This window comes from Arabidopsis thaliana, chromosome 2, assembly GCF_000001735.4.
Source record: "Arabidopsis thaliana chromosome 2, partial sequence".
NCBI classification, from domain to species: domain Eukaryota; kingdom Viridiplantae; phylum Streptophyta; class Magnoliopsida; order Brassicales; family Brassicaceae; genus Arabidopsis; species Arabidopsis thaliana.
In genome coordinates, this window is record NC_003071.7 from 7,778,285 (window position 1) to 7,802,781 (window position 24,497).

The following is a 24,497-nucleotide window of genomic DNA, read 5'->3' on the forward strand; positions in this document are numbered from 1 at the left end:
AAGAAGAGAAACAAATCATCTGATTCAATGCCTCAATTTGCTAAAGTCTTCAAAAGAAAAGCAAACCCTCCAGACATCTCTGATTCTCAATGTCAAAAGAAAGATAAAAATACGGTGGTTTTCCAGGAACCACCGTTGGATCAGTAAGGCGTCATTAGCTGGAATTGTCAAGGTCTGAGGAATCCTTGGACAATTCGATACTTGAAGGAAATGAAAAAGGATCATTTTCCAGACATTCTATTCCTCATGGAGACAAAAAATTCTCAAGATTTTGTTTATAAAGTTTTTTGTTGGCTTGGTTATGATTTTATACATACAGTAGAACCTGAAGGAAGAAGTGGTGGCTTAGCAATTTTCTGGAAAAGCCATCTGGAGATTGAGTTTCTTTATGCTGATAAAAATCTTATGGATCTTCAGGTTTCTTCTAGAAATAAAGTTTGGTTTATTTCTTGTGTTTATGGACTTCCGGTTACCCATATGCGACCTAAACTATGGGAACACCTGAATTCTATTGGTCTCAAGAGAGCAGAAGCATGGTGTTTAATAGGAGACTTCAATGATATTAGGTCGAATGATGAAAAATTAGGAGGACCAAGACGATCACCTTCTTCTTTTCAATGCTTTGAACACATGTTACTCAACTGTTCTATGCATGAATTAGGAAGTACAGGTAATAGTTTCACTTGGGGAGGAAACAGAAATGATCAGTGGGTTCAGTGTAAATTGGATCGATGCTTTGGAAATCCAGCTTGGTTTTCTATTTTCCCTAATGCTCATCAGTGGTTTTTAGAGAAGTTTGGATCTGATCATCGCCCGGTATTGGTCAAATTCACTAATGACAATGAGCTTTTTCGTGGACAATTTCGTTATGATAAAAGACTTGATGACGATCCCTACTGTATTGAGGTTATACATCGTTCTTGGAATAGTGCAATGTCTCAAGGTACTCACTCTTCTTTTTTCAGTCTTATTGAATGTCGTAGAGCTATCAGTGTATGGAAACATTCGTCTGATACTAATGCTCAAAGTAGAATTAAGAGATTGAGAAAAGATTTAGATGCAGAGAAGAGTATTCAAATTCCATGTTGGCCTAGAATTGAGTATATCAAGGATCAACTGAGTTTAGCATATGGTGATGAAGAATTGTTTTGGAGACAAAAAAGCAGACAAAAATGGCTTGCAGGGGGTGACAAGAATACTGGATTCTTTCATGCTACTGTACACTCTGAGAGATTAAAGAATGAGTTAAGCTTTCTACTTGATGAGAATGATCAGGAATTTACAAGAAACAGTGATAAAGGAAAAATTGCATCTTCCTTTTTTGAGAATCTGTTCACCTCTACGTATATATTGACTCATAACAATCACCTGGAAGGTCTCCAAGCAAAGGTAACATCAGAAATGAATCACAATTTAATTCAAGAGGTCACTGAACTGGAAGTGTATAATGCAGTATTCTCTATTAACAAGGAAAGTGCTCCAGGACCTGATGGTTTTACTGCTTTGTTCTTTCAACAACATTGGGATTTAGTGAAACATCAGATCTTAACTGAGATTTTTGGTTTCTTTGAGACTGGAGTTCTACCCCAGGATTGGAATCACACTCATATTTGTCTCATTCCTAAGATCACTAGCCCACAGAGAATGTCAGATCTTCGACCTATAAGTTTGTGTTCTGTGCTATACAAGATAATATCGAAGATTTTGACTCAAAGATTGAAAAAACATCTTCCAGCTATTGTTTCTACAACGCAATCTGCATTTGTTCCTCAACGCTTGATATCTGATAATATATTGGTTGCTCATGAAATGATTCATAGTCTCAGAACCAATGATCGAATATCTAAGGAACATATGGCTTTCAAGACTGACATGTCTAAGGCTTATGACAGGGTTGAGTGGCCTTTTTTGGAAACTATGATGACTGCTCTTGGTTTTAACAACAAATGGATTTCCTGGATCATGAATTGTGTAACTTCAGTCTCTTACTCAGTCTTGATCAATGGACAGCCTTATGGCCATATCATTCCAACTCGTGGAATTCGACAAGGAGATCCACTTTCACCGGCCTTGTTTGTACTTTGCACTGAAGCTTTGATTCATATTCTCAACAAGGCAGAACAAGCAGGAAAAATCACGGGTATTCAGTTTCAAGACAAGAAAGTTTCAGTAAATCATTTACTATTTGCTGATGACACTCTTCTAATGTGTAAAGCTACAAAACAAGAGTGTGAAGAGCTAATGCAATGCTTATCTCAGTATGGTCAATTATCTGGTCAAATGATCAACCTGAATAAATCTGCAATCACTTTTGGGAAAAATGTTGATATTCAAATTAAAGATTGGATAAAGTCTAGATCAGGTATTTCTTTGGAAGGTGGAACAGGAAAATACCTTGGTTTACCTGAATGTTTAAGTGGTTCAAAAAGGGATTTATTTGGGTTTATTAAGGAAAAATTGCAATCAAGACTTACAGGTTGGTATGCCAAAACATTATCTCAAGGAGGCAAGGAAGTTTTACTCAAATCCATTGCTTTAGCTCTTCCTGTTTATGTCATGTCCTGCTTCAAATTACCAAAGAACTTATGTCAAAAGCTAACCACTGTGATGATGGATTTCTGGTGGAATAGTATGCAACAGAAAAGGAAAATTCATTGGCTTAGTTGGCAAAGGTTAACACTTCCAAAGGATCAGGGTGGATTTGGTTTCAAAGATTTACAATGTTTCAATCAAGCTCTATTGGCCAAACAAGCATGGAGAGTACTACAGGAGAAAGGAAGTCTTTTTTCCAGGGTTTTTCAAAGTAGGTACTTCTCTAATTCTGATTTTCTTTCTGCTACCAGAGGATCTAGACCTTCATATGCTTGGAGAAGCATATTATTTGGAAGAGAGCTACTTATGCAAGGTTTAAGAACAGTGATTGGGAACGGGCAAAAGACCTTTGTATGGACTGACAAGTGGTTACATGATGGTTCTAATAGACGACCTCTGAATAGGAGACGCTTTATTAATGTTGATTTGAAAGTCAGTCAATTGATTGATCCGACATCTAGGAACTGGAATCTTAATATGCTTCGGGATTTGTTTCCCTGGAAAGATGTTGAGATCATCCTCAAGCAAAGACCACTGTTTTTTAAAGAAGACTCATTTTGTTGGTTGCATTCTCACAATGGATTATATTCTGTTAAAACTGGATATGAATTCCTAAGTAAACAAGTTCATCATCGTTTGTATCAAGAAGCTAAAGTTAAGCCTTCTGTCAATTCTCTTTTTGACAAAATATGGAATCTGCATACGGCTCCAAAGATCAGAATTTTTCTATGGAAAGCTTTACATGGTGCAATCCCTGTTGAAGACAGACTTCGAACAAGAGGTATTAGAAGTGATGATGGCTGTTTGATGTGTGATACAGAAAATGAAACCATCAATCATATTTTGTTTGAATGTCCTCTAGCTAGACAAGTCTGGGCAATTACTCATTTATCATCTGCAGGGTCTGAGTTTTCAAATTCTGTTTATACTAATATGAGTAGATTGATTGACTTAACTCAGCAAAATGATCTTCCTCATCATTTGCGGTTTGTTAGTCCATGGATTCTTTGGTTTTTATGGAAAAACAGGAATGCATTGCTATTCGAAGGAAAAGGCTCAATAACAACTACTCTAGTTGACAAAGCTTATGAAGCATATCATGAATGGTTTTCAGCTCAAACACACATGCAAAATGATGAAAAACATTTGAAGATCACGAAATGGTGTCCACCGTTGCCTGGTGAATTGAAGTGTAATATTGGTTTTGCCTGGTCAAAACAACATCACTTTTCGGGTGCATCTTGGGTGGTACGTGATTCACAAGGAAAAGTCTTATTGCATAGTCGCAGATCTTTTAATGAGGTACATTCTCCTTACTCTGCTAAGATAAGAAGCTGGGAATGGGCATTAGAATCTATGACTCATCATCACTTTGATAGAGTCATTTTTGCTTCCTCAACACATGAGATTATTCAAGCCTTACACAAACCACATGAATGGCCTCTCCTATTGGGTGATATTTCTGAGCTTTTAAGCTTCACTAAAGACAAACCACACTGGTTTCTCTGTATGGAACCCTTTTGTTGTAACAGAGGTGCGAATGCTATTGCCACGAGTGTCATCACAGGATGCAGATTTCAATCATACGTGGCTAGAGGTTATCCATCGTGGATGACAAATGTTTTTACTGCTGAGAGAGGTAACTTGATTTGAGATTGGGATGTCGTGTTGTCTTTCTTCGTGTCTACTCTCTGTTTTTTTTTACTTTCCTTTGAGTCAAGTCTTCTTACAAGTTGCGATTTCTTTTGTCCTTTTCTTTCTTTTAGTTATCTTAATCTTCTCGCTTCAAGGTTTATTAAGATATTTTTATTCCTTTTATTTTTTTATTAAGAGGTCAAGTTTTTTAGTCTTCTAGTCTTCAATATATACTTTTTAGTTTTGTGCTTTCTCTTTTATCCCAATCTCTTTTCTCTCTTTCATTTTGTCTAAACATGGCGGATGAGCTTTGGGACGAAATACAGAATTTGGAGTTGAGACAGGAGGGTCCTTCTTTGTTCATCCCAAATGAAGCATACATCATGGTTGCAGGCCGGAACAGACTTAGCATCATTGCTCGACCTCTGAATCCAAGGGTCCAAAACCTTCAGGCTATTATTACTGCTCTACCTAGAGCCTGGGGCTTAACAGCTCATGTTCATGGCAGGATTATAGATGATACATATGTGCAATTCCTCTTTCAGTCGGAAATGGACCTGCTATCAGTTCAAAGGAGGGAACCCTGGCTTTTCAACAATTGGTTTGTCGCATCTCAACGTTGGCAGCCTGCTCCTGCTTTGAACTTTGTGACAACCATTGATCTCTGGGTTCAGATGAGAGGTATTCCCTTCCTTTATGTATCTGAAGAAACTGCTTTAGAAATAGCTCAAGAGATTGGTGCAATCATTTCCTTGGACTTTCATGATACTACATCAACTCAGATTGCTTATATTAGAGTTCGAGTTCGTGTTGGTATTACAGACAGTTTAAGGTTCTTTCAACGCATCACGTTTGAGTCGGGAGAATCAGCTTTAATCAGGTTTCAGTATGAACGTTTAAGGCGTATTTGTAGTAACTGTTTCAGGTTTACTCACAACAGAAACTACTGTCCTTACCGTCCAAGGGTTCAGATTCTAGACAGAGAGAGAGCAGCTTTACATGACAGTGTATTAAGATCAAGCAACAACTCTCAGTCTCAGATGACTGAAAGTTCTTTCCCTGCTCCTTTAACCCCTCCTCCACGAGTGCCTGCACCACCACTGAATCACCAAGAGTTAGCTGCTGCTACTCCCTACTTCCCATCTAAGAACTGCAGCTTTCCAGCCTTACACTCATCCTACTACTCAAAGTGGTATTGGCAGACTTCAAGCTTCCCCTAAATCTAACACTAATCAATCCTCTGTTGCTGCGCCCACACCAGGAGTCAGACGGGTTTATGAAACAGGAGAATCATCAAGACGTGTTGAGGATAGGGAATCCAACAATAACCTGCACCTTGGCGACTCATCCAAACGCAAAAACATGATAATCCTACAATGTGAAAAGGATTCACAAGAGAACAAGCAACAAGAAACAGATCTAAACATGGGAGGTATTCCGAAACCTCCAAAGAAACGCTAACATCACTCGCTTGATCTATCAATTTTTTGATTTACAACTAACATGATTTCATGTTAATGTTGAAGTTAAGAGTTTGAATAAGAGTTCAGATATGGTCTCAGTATCACTTTTTGGAACATGACATATCTGAACTTCTTAACCTTTCCGGTTCCAATTTGAATGTTTGCTAGTTTGTTTGATTTGCAACATGGAACCCTCATGTTTGGTTAGTCCATGTTTTTAAATTTTAAGATGTTGTCTTCTGTCTGTACGTGGATGATTCCACTTTTGTAACCCTCACAATCTGAAGTTTTAATAAAAGGCAACACTTATGAGAAAAAAAAAAAAATAACACAGAAAATGTTGCAAAAAGGCGACAGACCAAAAGGAGTTATAAATACATAAAGGTTACATATTTACAACCCTAATGAGTAATGTTAGCTTCCATTAAATTAAAAACACGTAAATACAAATTATAAATTTATAAGTAAACTATTTTGCAGTTAGAACCAAGGATGCCATGTTGGATCCATCATACATAAGTTGCGAGGCGACAAGGCTGCCTCCACCAACTCGTTCACTCCTCTTTGCACTGACTGCGGCGGCTCCACCGTATTCTCATCCTACAAAAATAAATCCATTAATATGTTTGATCTTATATGATTTTGATAAAGCATTATGATGATGTATGTACCTCTTCGGAAAAGTACTGTGGGGCTATTCCTCTGATCCGTTTAATGACATCTTCCACATTGGCGTTAACTTTGTGCTTCAGCTCAGCTGGGTTCAAAGTAGCAATTCCTCCAACAGGAGGAATCGGCACACCAAGAGGTCTTCTTCCAAACCAAGACAACAATTCATCACGGAAGAACATAGCAAGTTGGTACCGTAGATGTTCGTTTTGCTGAAAAGTTGCAAGACAATAGAGACACAGAGATCAATCAGTGGCTTGTTGCATCACTTAGTTTTTGTATATATAGTTTTTGAATTATCCCTTTACCTTGGAGGAGATTACTGCTTGCGCTGCTGAACACATGGATGACATGAGGAGACCTTCGACTCCAAACTGAGAGAAGAAAGCTTGCATGTTCCTTGTGAGGCGGAAAGGCACAGGTTCGTTAAATTCAATCATCCCATTGGCGTCATAAGCAGGGTGAAAATCTGTCTGGAACATTTTCCCGGTGTTTTTTGCAAACAAGACCTTGTTCGGGGACCTCCCACCAATTTGTAGCATGAAGGACATGAAACTGGAGACTGCTAGCTGGACTGCAAATTGTTTCTTGAAAGCCCACATATGGCTTCCGCTCATCAACGTCTTGTACATGTACTGAGAAAAGATACTGTCATTGACCAAGGTTTTTGTGATGTCAATATATGCCTGCAGACGAAGATCTCCTATTGCCTCTGCTGATATTTGCCCTGATATAGCTTGATTGAGTTGCTCCTTAAAGTGGGTAATTGGAAGATCTGCCTCTCGGTCATTTCGTGCACAGTGATTCTCATACACCTCAAGGAAAGTGTTGTACATGAGATCATCCTCAACCATCCGGACCTGAAACCAAATGTTTGTTAAATCCAATACTCATCCAATGAAACATCAAATCTGAATTCATGGTATAAAAATCACCTGAGACCAGACAGGAATGATGATTGGAGTGTGGATTCCAATGTGCCGTCTTCTTGATTCCTTATGCTTATCAAACATTTGGTTCATTACACGGAAAAGCTGCAAGATGCGTTCATCACTTCTAGCATTAGGCGTCAATGATGTCTGGACTATAAAGTGCTTTTGCGAGCCATCTGAGCCAATAAGAGTCAACCGCCTGAAGCTGCTTCCATGCCTTCGAACAATAGGAACGTCTGCTCCAACCCTATCCAACTTTACTGTATGATCAGGTGCTACTTCCTGGATAATTGAGCATAATTATTTTCACAATCAAATCAAAATTAAAAAAGTGTTCCATAAATTAAGTGCAAGGGAAACGTAGTTCAAATTTCCAGACTTAATAGTGTTATTTCTACCTGGTCAGCAAAGTACTGCCCTGGTATCTCCACATCAACAACATTAAAGTCACGCAAAACCCTGCTCTCATCTTCCAATCTTAACACAGCAGGAAACCTGTCTTCAACATTGCTCTGAAGAATATTTTTCCACTTTTTCAGTCGAGCGGTCAGCTCAGCGAGTGTGGCAGGGAATGTAGTTGTACTTTCTGGATCAAGGTGACGCTCAAAATCCTGTTTGTACTCTTTTACAAATTCGACATGCTTGGTTACAGCATCTGCCGAGAAACAAGCTCTGCAGACACCCGACAGCTCTTTTTTGAGTGGTTGGGGAACCTCGGCAGTGGTAGCAGTTGGATACTTGTAACAGCGATGTAACAGAGCATTCACAACCGCCAGCAGTCTTTCTTCCGGTAATGTAACAAATCTCGAGCCTATTTCCGTGAGAAGAACCTGAAAAGGAAGATAACTTGCTTAGATCATCCAACCAAAGAGGTAGGAACCTGCTCCGTTGTAAGTAGTTAGAGCAATTTTTTTGAATATGGTTGATGTGTACAGAAAAAAAGTATCACCTCGAGTTCGCTGGCTAAGTTGTTATGTTTACCCCTAAGAGCTTCCATGATATCCTTGGCAGCGTCAAATGCACCCGCAGCAGAGATTGCCAAGGATGCACCATTCCGTCTCACTGTGTTTTCATTGTTATCATTGATCGCAGAGCTGCTTTGGTGCATAGGTTGATCACTACCAGGATGGAGATTATTTTCCGTAGTGGAGCGTTCACTTTCTTGCCCATGTGGGTTACCACTGTCATGTGTTCCACCAGCCCCACTTGTTTGAGCGCCTTGATGGATTTGATTTTCTGATGGTAAATTGCTTCCACCATGACCTGCACCAGTGGCATTTTGCTGCATTCTTTGAGCCAAAACTAATCTGCCAAGTTCGGATTTATTTACTGCATCACGTCGTTCCAGCAAGTATGTGCGCAACCAGTAATAGAGAGCCTGAAACAGAAAATCGCCACATACTCAGATAAAATAATCATAATGCACGAATTAGTCATAAACGCTAAAGGTAAATTACCTGTGGGAAAACTGCAGCAATTTTCAATAAAACCAATTTGCAATGAGGTGCTTCTGTTCTTTGCAGGGAAAGTAACAGCTGTGGGATCCAAGAAAGCCACACCCAGTGAGGAACTTGGTCTAAGTGTTTATCAAAGACCCTGCCAACAGGCTCATTCGCTGTATCAAAACTAAGAAGATAAAGAACACGAGCTATATGACTTCTAGAATTAGAAACACCAAATCTTATTCCCTGAAGAAAGCAACTGACAGCATATTCAAGCCAAATTTCTTCTTGTGTTTCTTGGTATGCCTACAAAAGCGAGTAAAATATAAGTACACGGAATACAAATTTTAGGGGAATGTTAGGAGCCATATAAGAGACAGAACACAGTCACAAGAAATACCATGTCACAATAGCTTCCCCAGCTTATCCATCCTTTGGGTAAATTCTTGAACAGGGTGATTGCATTGGAATATGCGATATTAGCACTTTCAGTGTCATTTAATTTCAAATGAAAGTCCCCCTTCAGACGAAATATCTCTGCCTTGATCTTATCTGGAAAATACTCCAAATTTGTGCTATTGATCAGATTAAGACCACTAGCACGCTCTCCCTTCATTTCCAGATAAGCTTTTGCTTGCTCTCTAATTTTAACAAAAGCTTCCTGCACTCACACACCCAAAGACAGAAGATGTGGAAGATACTTTCATAAATAACAGTATCACAAGCTTTAAAAACAAATGAAACCAACTATTAAAAAAACTTGATGAGATATGAAACCAAAAAAAAAGCAAAAATATACAGCTCTTGTGTAGAGTGCTGCAATTAAAGATTTTGGAGAAATGTACCTGTACTTCCATTGTTGAGTGTCCATACATTTTTTCAAGAATCTGAACACAAACATCATAAAGCCCTTGTTTCCTAGCTATCCTGGCAAGCTTATTGACGTTCCATGCTTTGTCACGGAAACCAAGGTGATGAAGTGGAGAATTTGAAGTAGCAAAGTCCTTAAATGCATCAATAACAACATTATACATTTCATTCCTCCACTGTAGCATATCGTACCAGACTGTCATATTGTCCCATTCATTTGGAGTCCTCAGCCTCCAAGTCTCAAGAATATCCTTCAGATCTGCATAACGATTACCAAGTCCACCAACCGCAGTATTTCCTGAAACTTTGTTCCCATTGGCGATGTCAACATGAATTCTAGCAGACTCCTGAACCTCAACTAGTTGTTGGAATTGCTGCAGTAGAGGCACTCTAGCATGAACAGACATTTCAGGCAACTGCCACCACTGTTCCAAGGCAAGATCAACGCCTTTCCCCACTGTGTTTTCAGCATCTCCAACACCATTTGAATTTCTGTCATGAAGGGCAAAATAAGATTGAACCAAACGAAGCTTTGGAGTCTCCTCCACTTGTGCCTTTGGTATCACGTGATCTTTCAAATATGCCCAATCGGGTAATTTCCAAAGACTATCAAGCAGTATTTCATAATTCTCAATGCTTTTGCCAAAATCTACCAGGGCATCCCATTGACTAAGCTGACTGGCACAGTGAAGCCACTGCTCCTCCCACAGACACATTTCAGCTTTAGGGACTGTGTTGTTATACGTGCCTTGGGTTGCCTTAACCATTGCCTGGTAAAAGAGGCTCTGAGCACGCTGCCAAAAACCATGCTGAACTAATGAAAGTCCAGCTCTTGTTTCAGCGGTGATGGACCTCTTCTTCCACAACCCAAATCTCATATCTTCTTCATTTAACAAACGATAAAGCTCAGCAAGAGACTCAGCACATTTTGAGTCATTCATGAACAACATCACATGGCTCTCTAGCAATGCCAATGCGAGATGCCATGCATTGTACGTTTTTCCAATATATTTGATAAGCTCACTAGGCATCCTAGGTTGAGGGTGGCTCAATTGAAGTCCTTCCAGAAGTGCTTGGACAACATTTGGCCGGTGTCCTTGCTGCTTCTTATGGTAGTCCTTCGATAGTAGAGAAATCATAGGTTTAGCCAATGCTACTTGTTCTTCCTTGAGCAGGGTTACCCATACAATTGGAAATACCAAAACCCACAGATGATATGCAACATTGGCATCCGTGTGAGCCAGCTCCCTTAAAGGAATGACCACATCAGCCACCTATAGTGGAAATTTCAAAAAGTTATAAACTTCAGTAATCAGTATATGAATAACGTATTATTCAGATAACCCATATGGATCAGGTGGATATAGCGCTTAAGGACTTACGGTAATCTAGTCAACATTTTCGATCAGGAATAACAAAGAGAAAGACCCATGATAACACTAAAGAAAGTTTTAAATGATTTGTAATCACCTGAAGTTTGCTGGTCGCGCTCAGAAATTGTGCATGCTTCATAACAATGCTGTCAAACATTGAAGTAACTTCTTCGGGACCCTCTAAGTTAGCAGGAGCTTGGTGTTGTATTCCAGGATTATCTGAAGGCAAAAGTGGTAGTACCCTTGCAGAATTTGGCGCCAGGCTAATTGGCTTGTCCTCGACTAAGATAGCTAGAAGGAGATCAAGACCTTGTTTAAGCCAAAAAACATCACTTAAAGCTTCCCAATCCTGAATTTGAATAATATACTGCAACCGCGCGAACAAAGTTTTTCCAAGAGACTCGTGATATAACAAGAAGAACTTCCTTCTCATCCCAGGATGACTTGCCCGTAAACCAAGCATAAAATGTCTTTCAACTTTCAGAGAGACTTCTTGCCGTAGGCCTAGAGGATACCTGTTCATTAAATAGATGAAGATATATTATCCATCTCCTAACAGAAAGATGTGACAAAAGGGAGGAAAAATGAAAAAGCAACGAACGTACTTTGTTGAATCAGCACATAGTCCATATAACAGCTGAAGATACTTCTGATCCCACTCTTCCAAAGCCTCAGATGAGAAGTGTTGCTTATCAATATAAGAAAGCTTATTGAGAAAAGTAAGTACGTCCTTTTGGGTAAGGAAAGAACCAGACAAACCAGATGCGCCTGTTTTGCTGAAATCATCCTCAACCCACCTTTTTATCATGTCTAGTATGCAGAGAAGCACACTAGCATCAGTACCCTTTTCGGAAAGCAAGGTGTTCAAAATTTGAGTAACAGATCTTTTGCAATCTGCTATAAGCATGACCGTTTCATCAATAAGTTCCAAGACCGACTTTATATTACATATGACTGCTCCAACATCAGCAGTTTGACGAGAAGAAGTTACTGCAGAATCTGAATCTGTTCGCTGGCCCTGGAAATGGAGAGAAAAAGATCCAGAGTAAGCCGTGATTGGGTAACGACTAGGTTATCTAGTCTCCATCCACTAGTCAGATGGAAAAAGGGTAGATTACAGGAAAACAGGGATAGAAATGATATCTTGATGTATGAAAAGACCAGAAAGATGTCAGCTAATAACATAAAGCATGAGTCTGAGTAGAAAGGTGATGTAAGAGAGGAACCAGTCTAACTCCTAAGATCTTTACAAGACATTAATGAAAGTCACTGGTGCAAAGCTGAAAAGATGCATAGGAGATTCCAATACTCACTAACGTGGAAAATGCCAAGTAAATTTTTAAATCTCATTTAAACTTCCCATACAAACGAAAGCAAGCAGTATTGACCTCTTAGCAGAAAAAAATTTAAGTAAGAATGACGTACTTGTCTAGGATGAGAACCCACTGCTGATCCCAGGTCTCGTGCAAGGCGCTGAAGGATACGCACCAACACATATGAATCGACAAAGTTTTTATGTACATTGGCCAAGGTTTTGATGACAAGAAGTACAAAGCTAATCGAACCAAAAGAGTTATCATCTCCTGAAGTTTGTGGAGCAGTAACAGTATTCACATGTTTGTTTATCAGCTCATTGACTTTCTGGTACAATAGCTTTATGTCAGGAGGTGTATTAGCCGCATCCAATGGGAATGCGGTGAACACCATCTTCAGCAAGGAGCACAACGATTTACCAGCATCGAGCATCTTGTGTTTGAAACACGGTTCAAGAATCTAGTGAAGAAACAAACAGTAAATCAAGTGACAGCAGGCAAACAACACTATTGTATTTCAAATCTTAGAATAACAGGTTACTGCAGCAACTATACCTGCGAGATCTGGTTGATGTTGTTTCTAATGAAAAGATGTGGCTGCTTCTCTAGAACTTTGTTCATGACATCCAATCCCTGAGCAAGTGCTGTTGATGGATCCGACTGAGACGGTGGCATGCTGCTCAGCAGTTTCTCTAAATAGTTGAACTTGACATTAGCACTTGGCCAAACCTCCAAAGCTTGTGAAAGCAAATCTAATGCTTGTTTGTACATAGTGTTGGTTTCCCTGTCCTTAGGCTCAATTACCAACGCTACCTGTTCAAGAAAGCGAAATATTTTTAAAACAGAGAAACAAAACTAGAAGTGAGGTCGATTCTGATAAATTCAACTCGACTTATAGATGAATTTGTAATAGCTGGAGCAATGGCACGCACATACACTCTTAGACATGAGGTGACATGGTTAAGAGAATTGAAAAGCTAACCAAAGTAAAATATATGTTCCATGGTGTAAGATACGAGTATAAAGCCTTACTCTTATGAGAAAATTAATGATCATTTCTTCCATGGCAGCATTTGGCTTGAATTCCTCGTCAGGCTGGGTAGCAGATCCAGGAGTTTCTACATTGGGGATTGATGATGCACCGCCAGGCGACATTACACAGATTGATTGGAGACCAGGTTCGATTTTGACTCGTTTACTTGGATCTTCTGATGTGGCAGACCCATCAGTTGAACGCTTAGGATCAGCACCAGATGAAGTATGCATTTCATCAGTAATCTGACTGGTTCCATCAGTATCAGTGACCATTTTCATTTCATTCTGTCTTTGCCTTTCCCAGCTGACAACCAATCCAGCAAGTTCAATTGCGAGCCTCCTATTCTCTGCAGTAGTATTATATGGCAAACCTAGACGACTTAACGAATTCACCATTTGAGGGACAAATTGTGCTCTACAGCTGTAAAAGAGATCTGAATGCCGAACAACAAGTAGGAAGATGTGGATCAAATTTGGAATTGAATGACCTTCCTCCACCAAAATTTTCTTTGTGTATCTTATCCAAATTGGCATGCGTGAATCTCCAAGAGGTAGCCTTTTAGGCAACGCTGGCATTAGAATATCCAGGGCTTGCTTAACTAGCATCTTATTCTCCGGCTGGCATGTCCTAAGAAGTGCAACAAAAACCTACATCCAATTGGCAAATTACATTTGTGTCACTTAATAATTAGACGAAGTTGTTTTTGTAGGCATATGCTTCTCTTCAGCTTACTCAGATGCAGGGAGGAGTAACGTCATAGACAAAAACTAACCACGTGCATGTCATAGTACCATGAAGTCTAACAAACATGCATTTTTATGAAAAATATGCATTCAGATCTCGCTTCATGTAGTTTGTCTATCAACAATCGCATTGTAAATGATTTCCACTTAAGCTAAATAATTGACCGTCACAGTCATACACAAATGTTATGACAACAGGGTTTTACCAATGGAAAGAGGAGATTTATATGAAATACGATGATATCAGAAGTTTCAAGAAAATTATTTTTTTCTCTATTCAAGAAAATCAATAAACATCACTGACATATAAATTTTAACGGTACCTGAAGAATGATTTTCTCAGGAGCCTGGTAAGCATCCAAGAAGTGGCAAACATTAACAAATGCCCACTGTTTACTGGCACTATCTTCCCGTTTGAGATGATTCCATCCAAACTTAATGAGCTCTTTTCTATGATGAACCAAATCACTCTGAAGATATTTTAGAAGCAAAGTTGCTAATTGCAAAAGTTCAATCCTCAAAGGTTCATCATATTCAGCCGAAACCTACAATAATCATGAGGAGATTTAACAATAAGATCTTAACAATTCTGAAAAAGTGGAGAAAAATAAATTTATGAACATTTGTACAGGGTAACCCCCAAAACCCTGTACAGATACATTCATAACCAGTATGACAATTATAAAGAAGTCTTCCCCACAATTTTCTTGATATATTTGTTTAGGGGAGTAAAGGAACCTACCTCTTCGGGTGGATCAAGAAGCCTCTCAACAATGGTTTTGACTATATCAGGGTCAATAACCTCCCAAGTTTGGCCGTTTTGGAAAGCATGGGCGAGCATTGGAAGAATAAGCATTTGCATCGCTTGAACTAAATGATCATGGCCGAGTTGTTTGGAATGGAAAAGGTTAAGAAAATGCAGTAGGAGTGCTCTTTTCATGTTGGGCGGGTATCCTTCTGCAACCTGATGAATATATATCCCAGTTATTATACTATACTACTGCTGAAAGTGTGAAAACTAAAATGGAGTCAGATAGAAATTGTAACTAAAATTTAAAATCTCAGATACCTCAATAATGTAGAATTCCTTCAAAAAGGTGTAGTCAATGCGGCTATGGAACAAGAAAATGGAGAGAATATCAAAGAGAACATTCACTTCAGATTTTTCATGCCGCAGGTAATTTAAGAAGCACTTGACAAGCCATTTGCTCTCTTTCACCTGAGTTTGAGGACACAAAAGACTTCAGATTCCAATATTTTACATAACTCAAAAGGAAAACTATTCAATTTTCAAATGTCACAGCTATATTCACCATACCCTCATGATTAAAAAGAAATTTATATATACGTTGGTAGCTCAATAAATACTAAAAGATGAAATTGAAACAATGTCAGGAGCGTTCCAACAAGCAATATAAGAAAAAATGTGCATACCATCACAACACAGGCAAATCAAGAATTCAATCGAAACAAATTTAACATATTCCAGAGTGTAGCGAAATCTCTAGCACCAGTATATGGCTACAAATCAGCAGCAATCATTACCTGTAATGGTTTCTAATCTTAGACATCAGTTTTAACTTTTCATACCTGGCTATTTCCAGGAAACCTATCAAACTACGCAGCTTCAGCATGAAACACAATGCAAAGCCAAAAATTATAAGTGGTTGAGATAGAAGAAACTACCTGAACTAAATTCAGTTCTTGCTCATTCTGCAAACGAGATATCCTTGCAGGTGATTTCCAAATGAGAACCAAGGTATCGAAAACACTGCGGTTACTCTGCAACCAGCTGGGTATCAGTTTCACCATTGTTTTGATGAGATAGAGCCCCTGAAAGTATGCATCGGATGCTATATTAGCCTTTGTTGATGCCACATTAGAACTCTCTAATTTAACAGAGATATGATTTTCATCTCCAGATGATGTAGCAGGAGGAGTTGAAGCCGTCGTGCTCAATGTAGGATCAGGTTTTGGCGAAATTTCAGGAAAGGCATATGACAGTATCTTCTGTGGAGACTTTGCAAGTTCTTCTCTTAACGGCTGGCCAGCATCTGATCGGATTATATACATAAACCTGAGTTTTGTTTTTACAGGAAATAGCAAGTATAGTTAGCATATTTAGAAAATCTACTCCAAGCTTATAGTAAACTTCTTACAAGATGCGGTGAACGAAAGCTTATCATAAGACATTGTCCTCACCTTCGGAAATATTTTGGTTCACTTAATCTAGAAAGGAAATAATCAACCGCGAGGGCCGCATATCGATTCAAAAATTTGGTAAGCGGTAGACGGTATGGGCTATTAATCTCACTGTACACTTGCCCAGGAGGAAGAGCTGCTTCTAAATCAATGGTTAAGGTTACAAGTTCATCTAGAAATTTTGATGCAGCATGTGGAAGTAAGTGGAAGAGCTCGATAATAGCTGCCATGTAAACAAAAGAAGAGTTGTGTTCAAGTGAATAATCATATGACTAGACATCAATTAGTTATTTTCAAAACCCAAATTACCAGCCGCTATTTTTGGCTCTTCTCCAGCTTTCCATGCTTTCTGGGACTGGGCAAGTTTCTCTGGCTCCAACCATTTTTTAAGGTGCTCCAGTAACTTTCCTCCTAACGTTACATTAAACCAATTTGACAGAAGTTCGAGAAGGCGTGCCAGACCTTGCAGTAAAGGCATACTGAGATTCTTTGTGTGTGCCAGATTAACAAGTATTGGCCTGAGGCTACTCTGAAGAAGTTCCTTGGGCATGCGTTGTTGATTGATAACCTAAATCAGAAAATAGAATTTCAAAAAAAAAAAAAAAAAATTATAAGGATAAAAAATTAACGTCATAGATATCAAGAAATAGATTCCTATGATCACTCCGTTGAGCAAGTTCCTCATATTTCACAAGGCAAGTATTGCATGTAGCTATACCATGGTTGCACATATCAATTACTCCCCAGAAAGAAAACTAGCCAGACTAGTACGAATAGGAATATCTATTTTCTTCACCAAAAATCTCAAAAATCTTCAAATTATATGTGCATGCAAGAATCCAGATTAAGATAAAAGACAACTACAAACCTGTCTTAAACCCTCCTTAGCAACTGCCACAATTTCTGGTGCTCTACATGTTAGAGACTTGAAGAACATGGAAATTATTTTGGCACGTAGTTCATTGTGAGTTTGCGTTCGGAAATCAGTCCACGCCATAGTAGTGCAGAGAAGCTCAATACAAGCTGTTCGAAGTCTGTTCAATGATGTAAGCACTTTAGGATTCATCAACTTCACAGCCCATACAGTTTCATCAGCCTCAGCAATTTGTAATGCTTCTTGCAGAAAATTAACCAACTCTGGAGTCACTTTTAGAAGGGGGGGCCTCAGAGCCAAACAGAAATTCAGAGCTGCAACTGTTCCAACCTGTATGTAGATATAATAAGGTAAACATTAAAGACAAAGAGGAAGACAAGATCGGAGAGAGATACACAAAAGAAAAATAGCACTGCGACGCACCTGTTGATCAACTGTCTTTGATCGGAGTGGACGCATTATAAGTGGCTGTAGTAATAGTTGGTATAAAGGCTCAAGCAACTCAGTTACCTCACTTCCAGTTCGGCTAGCCAAAAGTGCAAGGCAGTTCTGCACATTTTTCCTCACGGGGATGGATGCGTTAGGATTGAATAACTCTGTGGCAAGATATTCTACAACATCTTGAAAGCTTTTTCTACGCGCTTCACTGTTTGCTTCGTCAACATTATTAACCACACGTAGAATCTGCATAAGTACCTGACTTGTCTCTTCTTGCTCTTTGCTAGCATAAACAGGAAGCCTCTTTAAAACATAAACCAGACCACGAACAATCTTTACTTGGAAATAACATAATGTTTCAACATTCACTTTCCCCACCAATGCACCTAACCCCATAACCCCTCCCATCTGCGCTTGCCATGTGCTCCCATAACAGCCGTGTAAAAGTCGAGGCAAAAGTTGTTCAAACACTGGTATTCGCACACTTGGATGGGGTGAATATACTGGATTTGTAGAAGGACTCGAGACAATCATGGAGGCATTGTGACCACCCCTAGCCATCAACACATCAGCATGTTTGACACGAGCGAGGAACAAAAGTGTTTCAGCAAACACATTTAACGCATTCAGAGCAGCTTTGGCGTGGAGCCTGTTTTCATCTGCAAGCACATCGACCAGTGCATCCAAAAATATTAAAGGATCTAACTGCTTTAAATTAGATGATTGATTACTCTTGGATCTGGAACTTGTTGAAATCACAGAACCACCGAGTGAACTAGTACTAGTTGATGCATTTGAGGAGGTATAGTCAACATGCAAAATAATCGCAAAATGCCGGCAGATGTTCTCAACAAAGTCATCGTCCGTGTCACTGAGATCTGGATCAGAACTGGCAGCAAGTATAGTGATCAACAGTGTCTTGAAGATTGACTTCTCAGCCATTAACTGAGTCTTTGTTTTCACTCCTAAGTCAGCCTACACAGTAAGAAACAGCCCACTTAATGTAATGAATCTTTCTTCAGCATATTAAGCAAAGTGAAACAGGTATTATAAGGAAAAAAGAGTACATCTAGAGAAGACGACATATATACAAGATTACAAGATCAATTATCTATTAAGAAAATGAATGGTAACAAAACGAGTATTAAAGAATCATAATCATGCCCCACGTCAATGTGGGTCAATCAAGAAACTTTTCTCTAATACCAACTGTCAAGATCCTAGCCGATATGCATCATAACTAAATGGCATTGATACACCTAGAATGTGCCAGAATTCAAAAAGTAGACAAATAAGATAACCTGCCACAGAGATAACCTCTGTCATGTGAAAGAAAAAGTACAGAGTCCAACCATGAGAAATTAAGATTATAAGAATGATGCTTAAAACTAACCTTGATTTCCACTGCTTCACTCCTGTGCCAAGATGAATCCACGGAGGAACGTAACAAAGTAGATAATTGCCTGGGCGTTTGACCCACATCAGTGACACATCCAGGCAAATTAAGCTGGGACAATAAGCATACACGGAGAAATTTTAGAGCTTGCTTTCTGTAGTATATGTCCATGCCGTGATTTCTTTGAATAACTGCTGCTACTGCAAGATTAATAAATTTGTCTAATGGCACCAGAAAAGGTGTTGATGGCTCAAACGTCAGAACTAAGCGAAGCCCATGCTCTGGGTTATCTTTGCATTCAAGTGTAAGTGGCTCTTTCAGAAATCTTCGGTTGCGACCACCCAACTTTCCAAGGATTTGTAAGGCTTTTTTACCCCAAGGATATGGCACAGGCCTCAAATGGGACCATAATGCTAAGATCACTTCAGACATCACATTCGCCATGCTAGGTTCCAGGAAATCAGGATTCAGACTATCCACCCAGAATTCAAGGGTGCGTAACCCCAAGCTCACAAGTTCATCGCTTCCCCTCAAACAGAATACAAGAGGCTTCATGAGACGGGGAAGATATGGCAATAAGGAGCTTAAGCGTGCAGGAAGCGTCAAACAAAGCTCTAGCAAAAGATCTTTCATGTCCTCCCCAGCTGGACCCTCTAGCATTGTCAAAAGAATATTAAGACAAGGTAGCAGCATGGGGATCAAATCTCTCAGAAGCAGCTCATATTTACATCCAGCAAGACCTCTGAACACAGTGCGGAGCAATTGCATATAACCAAGAGGTTTTTCAACTTCCGTAGCATTCTTCATGCAGACTTCCATAATAACAGGCACGTGGTGCTGTAATATTCTTTCAAAATCAGATGGTGTTTTGGTGACAGCCCCAAAGATGCATCTAAACAGATGCAAAACTAGTTTAGTTGCAGCTGAATCTGGATTCTTCAGAACATCAAGTTTGCTGCTAACTAGTAAATTAATCAAAACATCTGCAAATGGCTTGTAAACTTTGGGAGCTTGCAGGAGTGCGGCAAATATCTGAACCAGTTGGTTATTGTTAATCATGCTCTCAAAAAGCTCTGGCATGCATAACGAGAACATGTCCATTAGATCTCGAGGTTCCATAATAGCAAGAATTTGGGAGAAAAGATTCAGCATTTCCTTTTCCTCATCCTTTTCTTTGAAGAGAGCTAAGCAGTGGACACCACTCTTTAAAACACCAGAAGCTTTCCACACCTACTTCAAGGCAGAGATTACTAAGGTTTATAGCCATGCACTATTAATGACTAAAGTAAATAATCTTACAAGCAGTACCTCATCTTCTCTCATTCCTTTAAAACCCTGCGGAGCAGATGATTGTGAAACAAGAGCTTGAGGGTTCATCCCCTGGCCAGCAGGAGAAACCGTCACAATTAATATACTTGCATGACAAAACAATAGAACACTGATACAAGAGACAATTTAACACAAACCTGAGGTCGAGGCAAATGTGCATGGGTAATACTCCATATTATTGTTTTCATTCCTGAACACAATCAAGAAAGTGAATAAATATTGATCGTCAAGTATAGAATCATGGTCAATGTAAAAAGATAATTCTGCTAAGATTCAGTACCCATGACCAGTGTCTTGATCAGATTCTTACAATCATTCACTTCTTTGGAATGTTCAACAGGAACCTGCAAATTCAAAACTGCCTGCAACCAGTGTGGTCTAGCAATAAATAAAACTTCTAGATAATCCATTTGTCGAACAAAAGAAAATTTATGAAGTTATCAATAAGACTGCATAATGCTTCATCAGGAGACAAAAAGCCTAGTATAAAATCTAAGAATCCAGCTTGGAATTACAATACCACCTATATTCCAACTTAAAGCAAAAGTGGAATGTCCATGTAACGGTGTAAGATAATATGAGAGCTTTTAATAAGCAATTGAGTTTGAATATAAACATGTGCAAGACGATCACACATTGGCTGATAATTCGTATTACTGATAATTCGTATTACTCACTAAAACAGAGAAAGAAAGAAAAAAAAGTAATCACTGATGAGCGACACAAATTACCTGGACAGGAAGTTCAAGCTTCGACCTCAAAGTGACCCGATCCTTTCCCACCTCACCCTCCTCCAAAAGCTACGAATCGCAAAGCAAGAATAGGTAAAACATCAAAAATATAATGGAGTTGAGAAATGAATTAGCTGAAGGCTCAAGATGCCTTTTTATTAACCTCTTAGCACATAATTTAAAGGTAACATAAAAATAAAGAAATGACATATCAAGCAAGAATACTTTTTGCAGCTATTCTCAAAGACCATCTGAAAACTGAAAGTTATAGCAAGAAAGCAAATGCATCTTGCAAACTGCCCCTGAAGATCAAGTGATCACCTCAATAATAAATACACATCTTTCCCAATCTCAAACACTAGAAGGAAAGAGACCAAATTAATAGCAGCATAACTTGGTTTTGAAACTTAACAAACAGTAAATCATCAGTAATAGAAGAAAACAAAGCCAAAAAAAATTGAACTCTTGATCACAACATCCGATTTTGAACAGCAACCAGCATTACCTGAGGAATAGTACGCTTGAAAGTACTGAATTTCCCCACAAAGGCATCCAGGATACGTCCCTATTTACAGGTGCAACATGAGGTAAGTTAATGGACAGAGAAGCCAATCAATTCTAAAATGAACTCTCCAGTGAATTTCTACCAGTAAAATCCGTGCTTCATCCATTGACTGCTGATCAACACCTTTCTCAAATATTGGTTCTACCTGTATCAAACACAAGTTTTGATTGAAGCTTAATTCAGAAAAAATAAATAAACTATATCCCTGTTTAAAGCAGTTTATCGAATTAAACAAGACAAGCACGGTAGAGAATATAGAATTACCAGATTCAGCATCAGTCGGGCACATGTTGTATGAATGCTAAGAGAGAGGGTAGAGTCGTGCATGTTTCTTGAAAATAGGTAGATAATCCGTGATAACTGTGACGTTGTTTATAGTTAATCAGAGGAATGTAAAGGAAATGCACTCATTAAGCTCGACAAAAAATAAGGGGAAAAAAAAATGACGTCAAAAAGGAAAGCCTAATGATGCAAAGAAAATTGATCAATATGTTACATTCCTAAAATTTTCCACACACAGTGCAATTGCGTATTGTAATGAAGTATTTTCACTTATAATGAATCCAGGCTATCACAATCAACGTTTAATACTGTTTAAAGTTCTGCATCAGTAAAAACCTGTGCGAGAGAAAGATCTCCGCGAACATGGTGAACAATCTCCGCGAGTAGGCTGTAAGCCAAAGGCCTCAAAGACTCAAAACATGCTCGCCCAGTTCCAACTAGAACCCTAACACAGAAGACAAAGAAGAATACCTGAAAAAAGTCAATACTTGTTTATAGATACTTCAACTAGATAAACTATATGCGGACAAAAGCTGTGCTTGATTTAACCAAACATCTCCTTTAGAAATATGAAAATTTTCGAAATTTTCGAATTTCAGATGCCTTAAGCCTCATACCTCTCATCTAAAAGAGTGTCAATCAGAGGAAATAAGCCTCTCTTGAAATCCGTCCCAAGCACATGCTTTAATGAGACTAAGAGTTCCTGCATTTTATGTAATGAAAAGTAAATCTTTAGCTGCACTCCCTTAACTGTGTCACCAGAGAAAACATACTGACGAAAAGGACCATAAGGTTTTCCACCTTTCTGATAGAAGCAGAATCTGAACACGTCACAAGCAAATTTACAATGCTTTTGCATATGCTTTCTTCATGCGGACGGATATATTCGGCGCAACTTTTTAGCAAATAAGTCAAAAAAGAAACCGTCTGCAAATGATCCGAAAACAAAAGTCAATATATCATGTCATCTCCCAGTTACAAACAATATAATTCAGATCAAACAATGAGTCGGTGTAGGCCTTGATATAATAATATTTCCAACAATGTAGAAAGCTTTGGTTCCCTTCCTTACGAAGAAACATTGTCTCACCTTAACCTGTGCACCTTTTAACTCTATGAACTGAGGCTTCAAATGTGAAGGGACATTCTCAGGTCCAGGGACAGATATAGCAGCAACCATCAGTGGAAGTAAATGAGGAATGTTGGTCTGAACGAGTCGGCTATACAGCTGGAAAAGGAACATAACAACAAGGGGGCTCTCTGTGATTATCTTGAATGACCGAGTACTCGGATTAAGCTGCACATTCCCGATAGGTGGGGTAGGGGTAAGGGACTGATCAGAAGACGTAGGCATCTCCATAGGCTTCACTTCTTCCATTTTAACATTATCGAAAAAATGGCTGACAGTGAATCTGAAAATCGAATAGATTTTGCAGACAAAGTCTAAAAACGGTTGAACCTCGTTTTCTAGCGTGGGCCTAAAATTCCTAAGAAGGTCAAAGATTATCCGAATGCAAATCAAACCGTTTTCTTCATTATCTGCGGTGAGCACCTGCATTGCAACCTTCAAGAGGTCCTGAACAAAGGGACGAAGAACCTCACTGTGTGGAAGACGATTGAGGATCTCAACCACAATGTTCCGCAGTTTGTGCTCCGGATTATCGATAAATTGCGGTTTAGTAATCTGTAGAAGAATAACTGAGAATGCTGGGAAGTAGCATTTTAAGAAATTCAAGTACTCTGCCGTATGTGCTATCTCTAGACTGTCCCTGACCTCCACCACCATCTCAAGCCTTGTTGGAATAGCTACACAAAACAATTTCAAAACAGATAAATTAACAAAAAAAACAAAAGAATTTTTGATTTCACAGTTAAAACTAAAACAAGAACTGAGTCGAAGTCAGACTATAATTCATACGAGAATCATGAAAATTCTCTCAAAATTCAAAATCAAAGGAAGCTGATTTGAGTTATATAGAGAGTGAAATCAATAGAGAAATTACGTAGGTCAAGATCCACGAGACGACGGGAGTGTTGCTCGAAATTCTGAATTGGACTCATGGTGAACAAAGAGCTGAGCGAAATAATTTACACGGCGGAGCTCTTTCGCCGATCACCGACGCGACGATCTCTAAACGCACCGTACAAGTGCCAGACTAGGTCAAAACAAGTGGAATTTTAGCGAAGGTTTTTTACAAAAGCTACTAAACTAGAGACAATTCTGGAGAGTTTCCCAGAATCGTTTGAACAAAGACTAACGAATTAGAGGAGGAAGACTATGGAAGATGATGCTTCTCTAAGCAATTTTCCCTCTCATTTTTGTTTCTCTGTGACGACTCTCTTTGAATAGTGAGTTCTGTGAACTCCGAGAGGATTCACGGGCGAGATCGCCGACTTGTACCGCCCAGTTTTATTGTTTCCTTAATGGGCCAAAATTTTCGGCCCAATATAATTTCAAGAGGCCTGTGTGCATTTTATTTTATTTTAGGAGAGGTGTTGTTATCAAGATGGTCACATTTAGCTAACGAATATTAATTAGACAGGAGCAAAAGCCATCATTATAATTTTTATTAACCAAATTCAAGTGTAGTGAACGCCAAGAATCTAACACC

General features: G+C 39.0%; 2 protein-coding genes and 1 pseudogene across 3 annotated transcripts; 2 read left to right on the forward strand and 1 right to left on the reverse strand.

Moving 5' to 3' along the window:
• Positions 1–210: 210 nt before the first annotated feature.
• AT2G17910 lies at positions 211–4,245 on the forward strand (annotated as a pseudogene; the record flags this gene model as incomplete). Its single annotated transcript has 1 exon — positions 211–4,245.
• A 182-nt stretch (positions 4,246–4,427) lies between these two features.
• AT2G17920 (nucleic acid binding / zinc ion binding protein) lies at positions 4,428–6,003 on the forward strand. Its single transcript, NM_127346.2, has one exon. It carries the CDS (start codon positions 4,524–4,526, stop codon positions 5,445–5,447), a length of 924 nt encoding a protein of 307 aa, NP_179382.2. The 5' UTR covers positions 4,428–4,523; the 3' UTR covers positions 5,448–6,003.
• AT2G17930 (Phosphatidylinositol 3- and 4-kinase family protein with FAT domain-containing protein) lies at positions 6,004–24,320 on the reverse strand. Its single transcript, NM_127347.6, has 35 exons — positions 23,889–24,320; positions 22,976–23,691; positions 22,687–22,812; positions 22,503–22,588; positions 22,222–22,330; positions 21,868–21,963; positions 21,686–21,748; positions 21,544–21,603; positions 21,039–21,107; positions 20,588–20,669; positions 20,445–20,497; positions 20,287–20,358; positions 18,976–20,208; positions 17,568–18,557; positions 17,139–17,474; positions 16,580–16,838; positions 16,271–16,493; positions 15,755–16,145; positions 15,138–15,287; positions 14,811–15,032; positions 14,392–14,613; positions 13,322–13,972; positions 12,845–13,102; positions 12,402–12,749; positions 11,582–11,994; positions 11,074–11,491; positions 9,579–10,877; positions 9,134–9,394; positions 8,749–9,039; positions 8,241–8,669; positions 7,690–8,121; positions 7,295–7,573; positions 6,668–7,219; positions 6,362–6,571; positions 6,004–6,290 (listed from the first exon to the last, which is right to left on the reverse strand). The coding sequence occupies exons 1-35, from the start codon at positions 23,944–23,946 to the stop codon at positions 6,171–6,173; spliced, it is 11,577 nt and encodes a 3,858-aa protein (NP_179383.3). The 5' UTR covers positions 23,947–24,320; the 3' UTR covers positions 6,004–6,170.
• Positions 24,321–24,497: the final 177 nt, after the last annotated feature.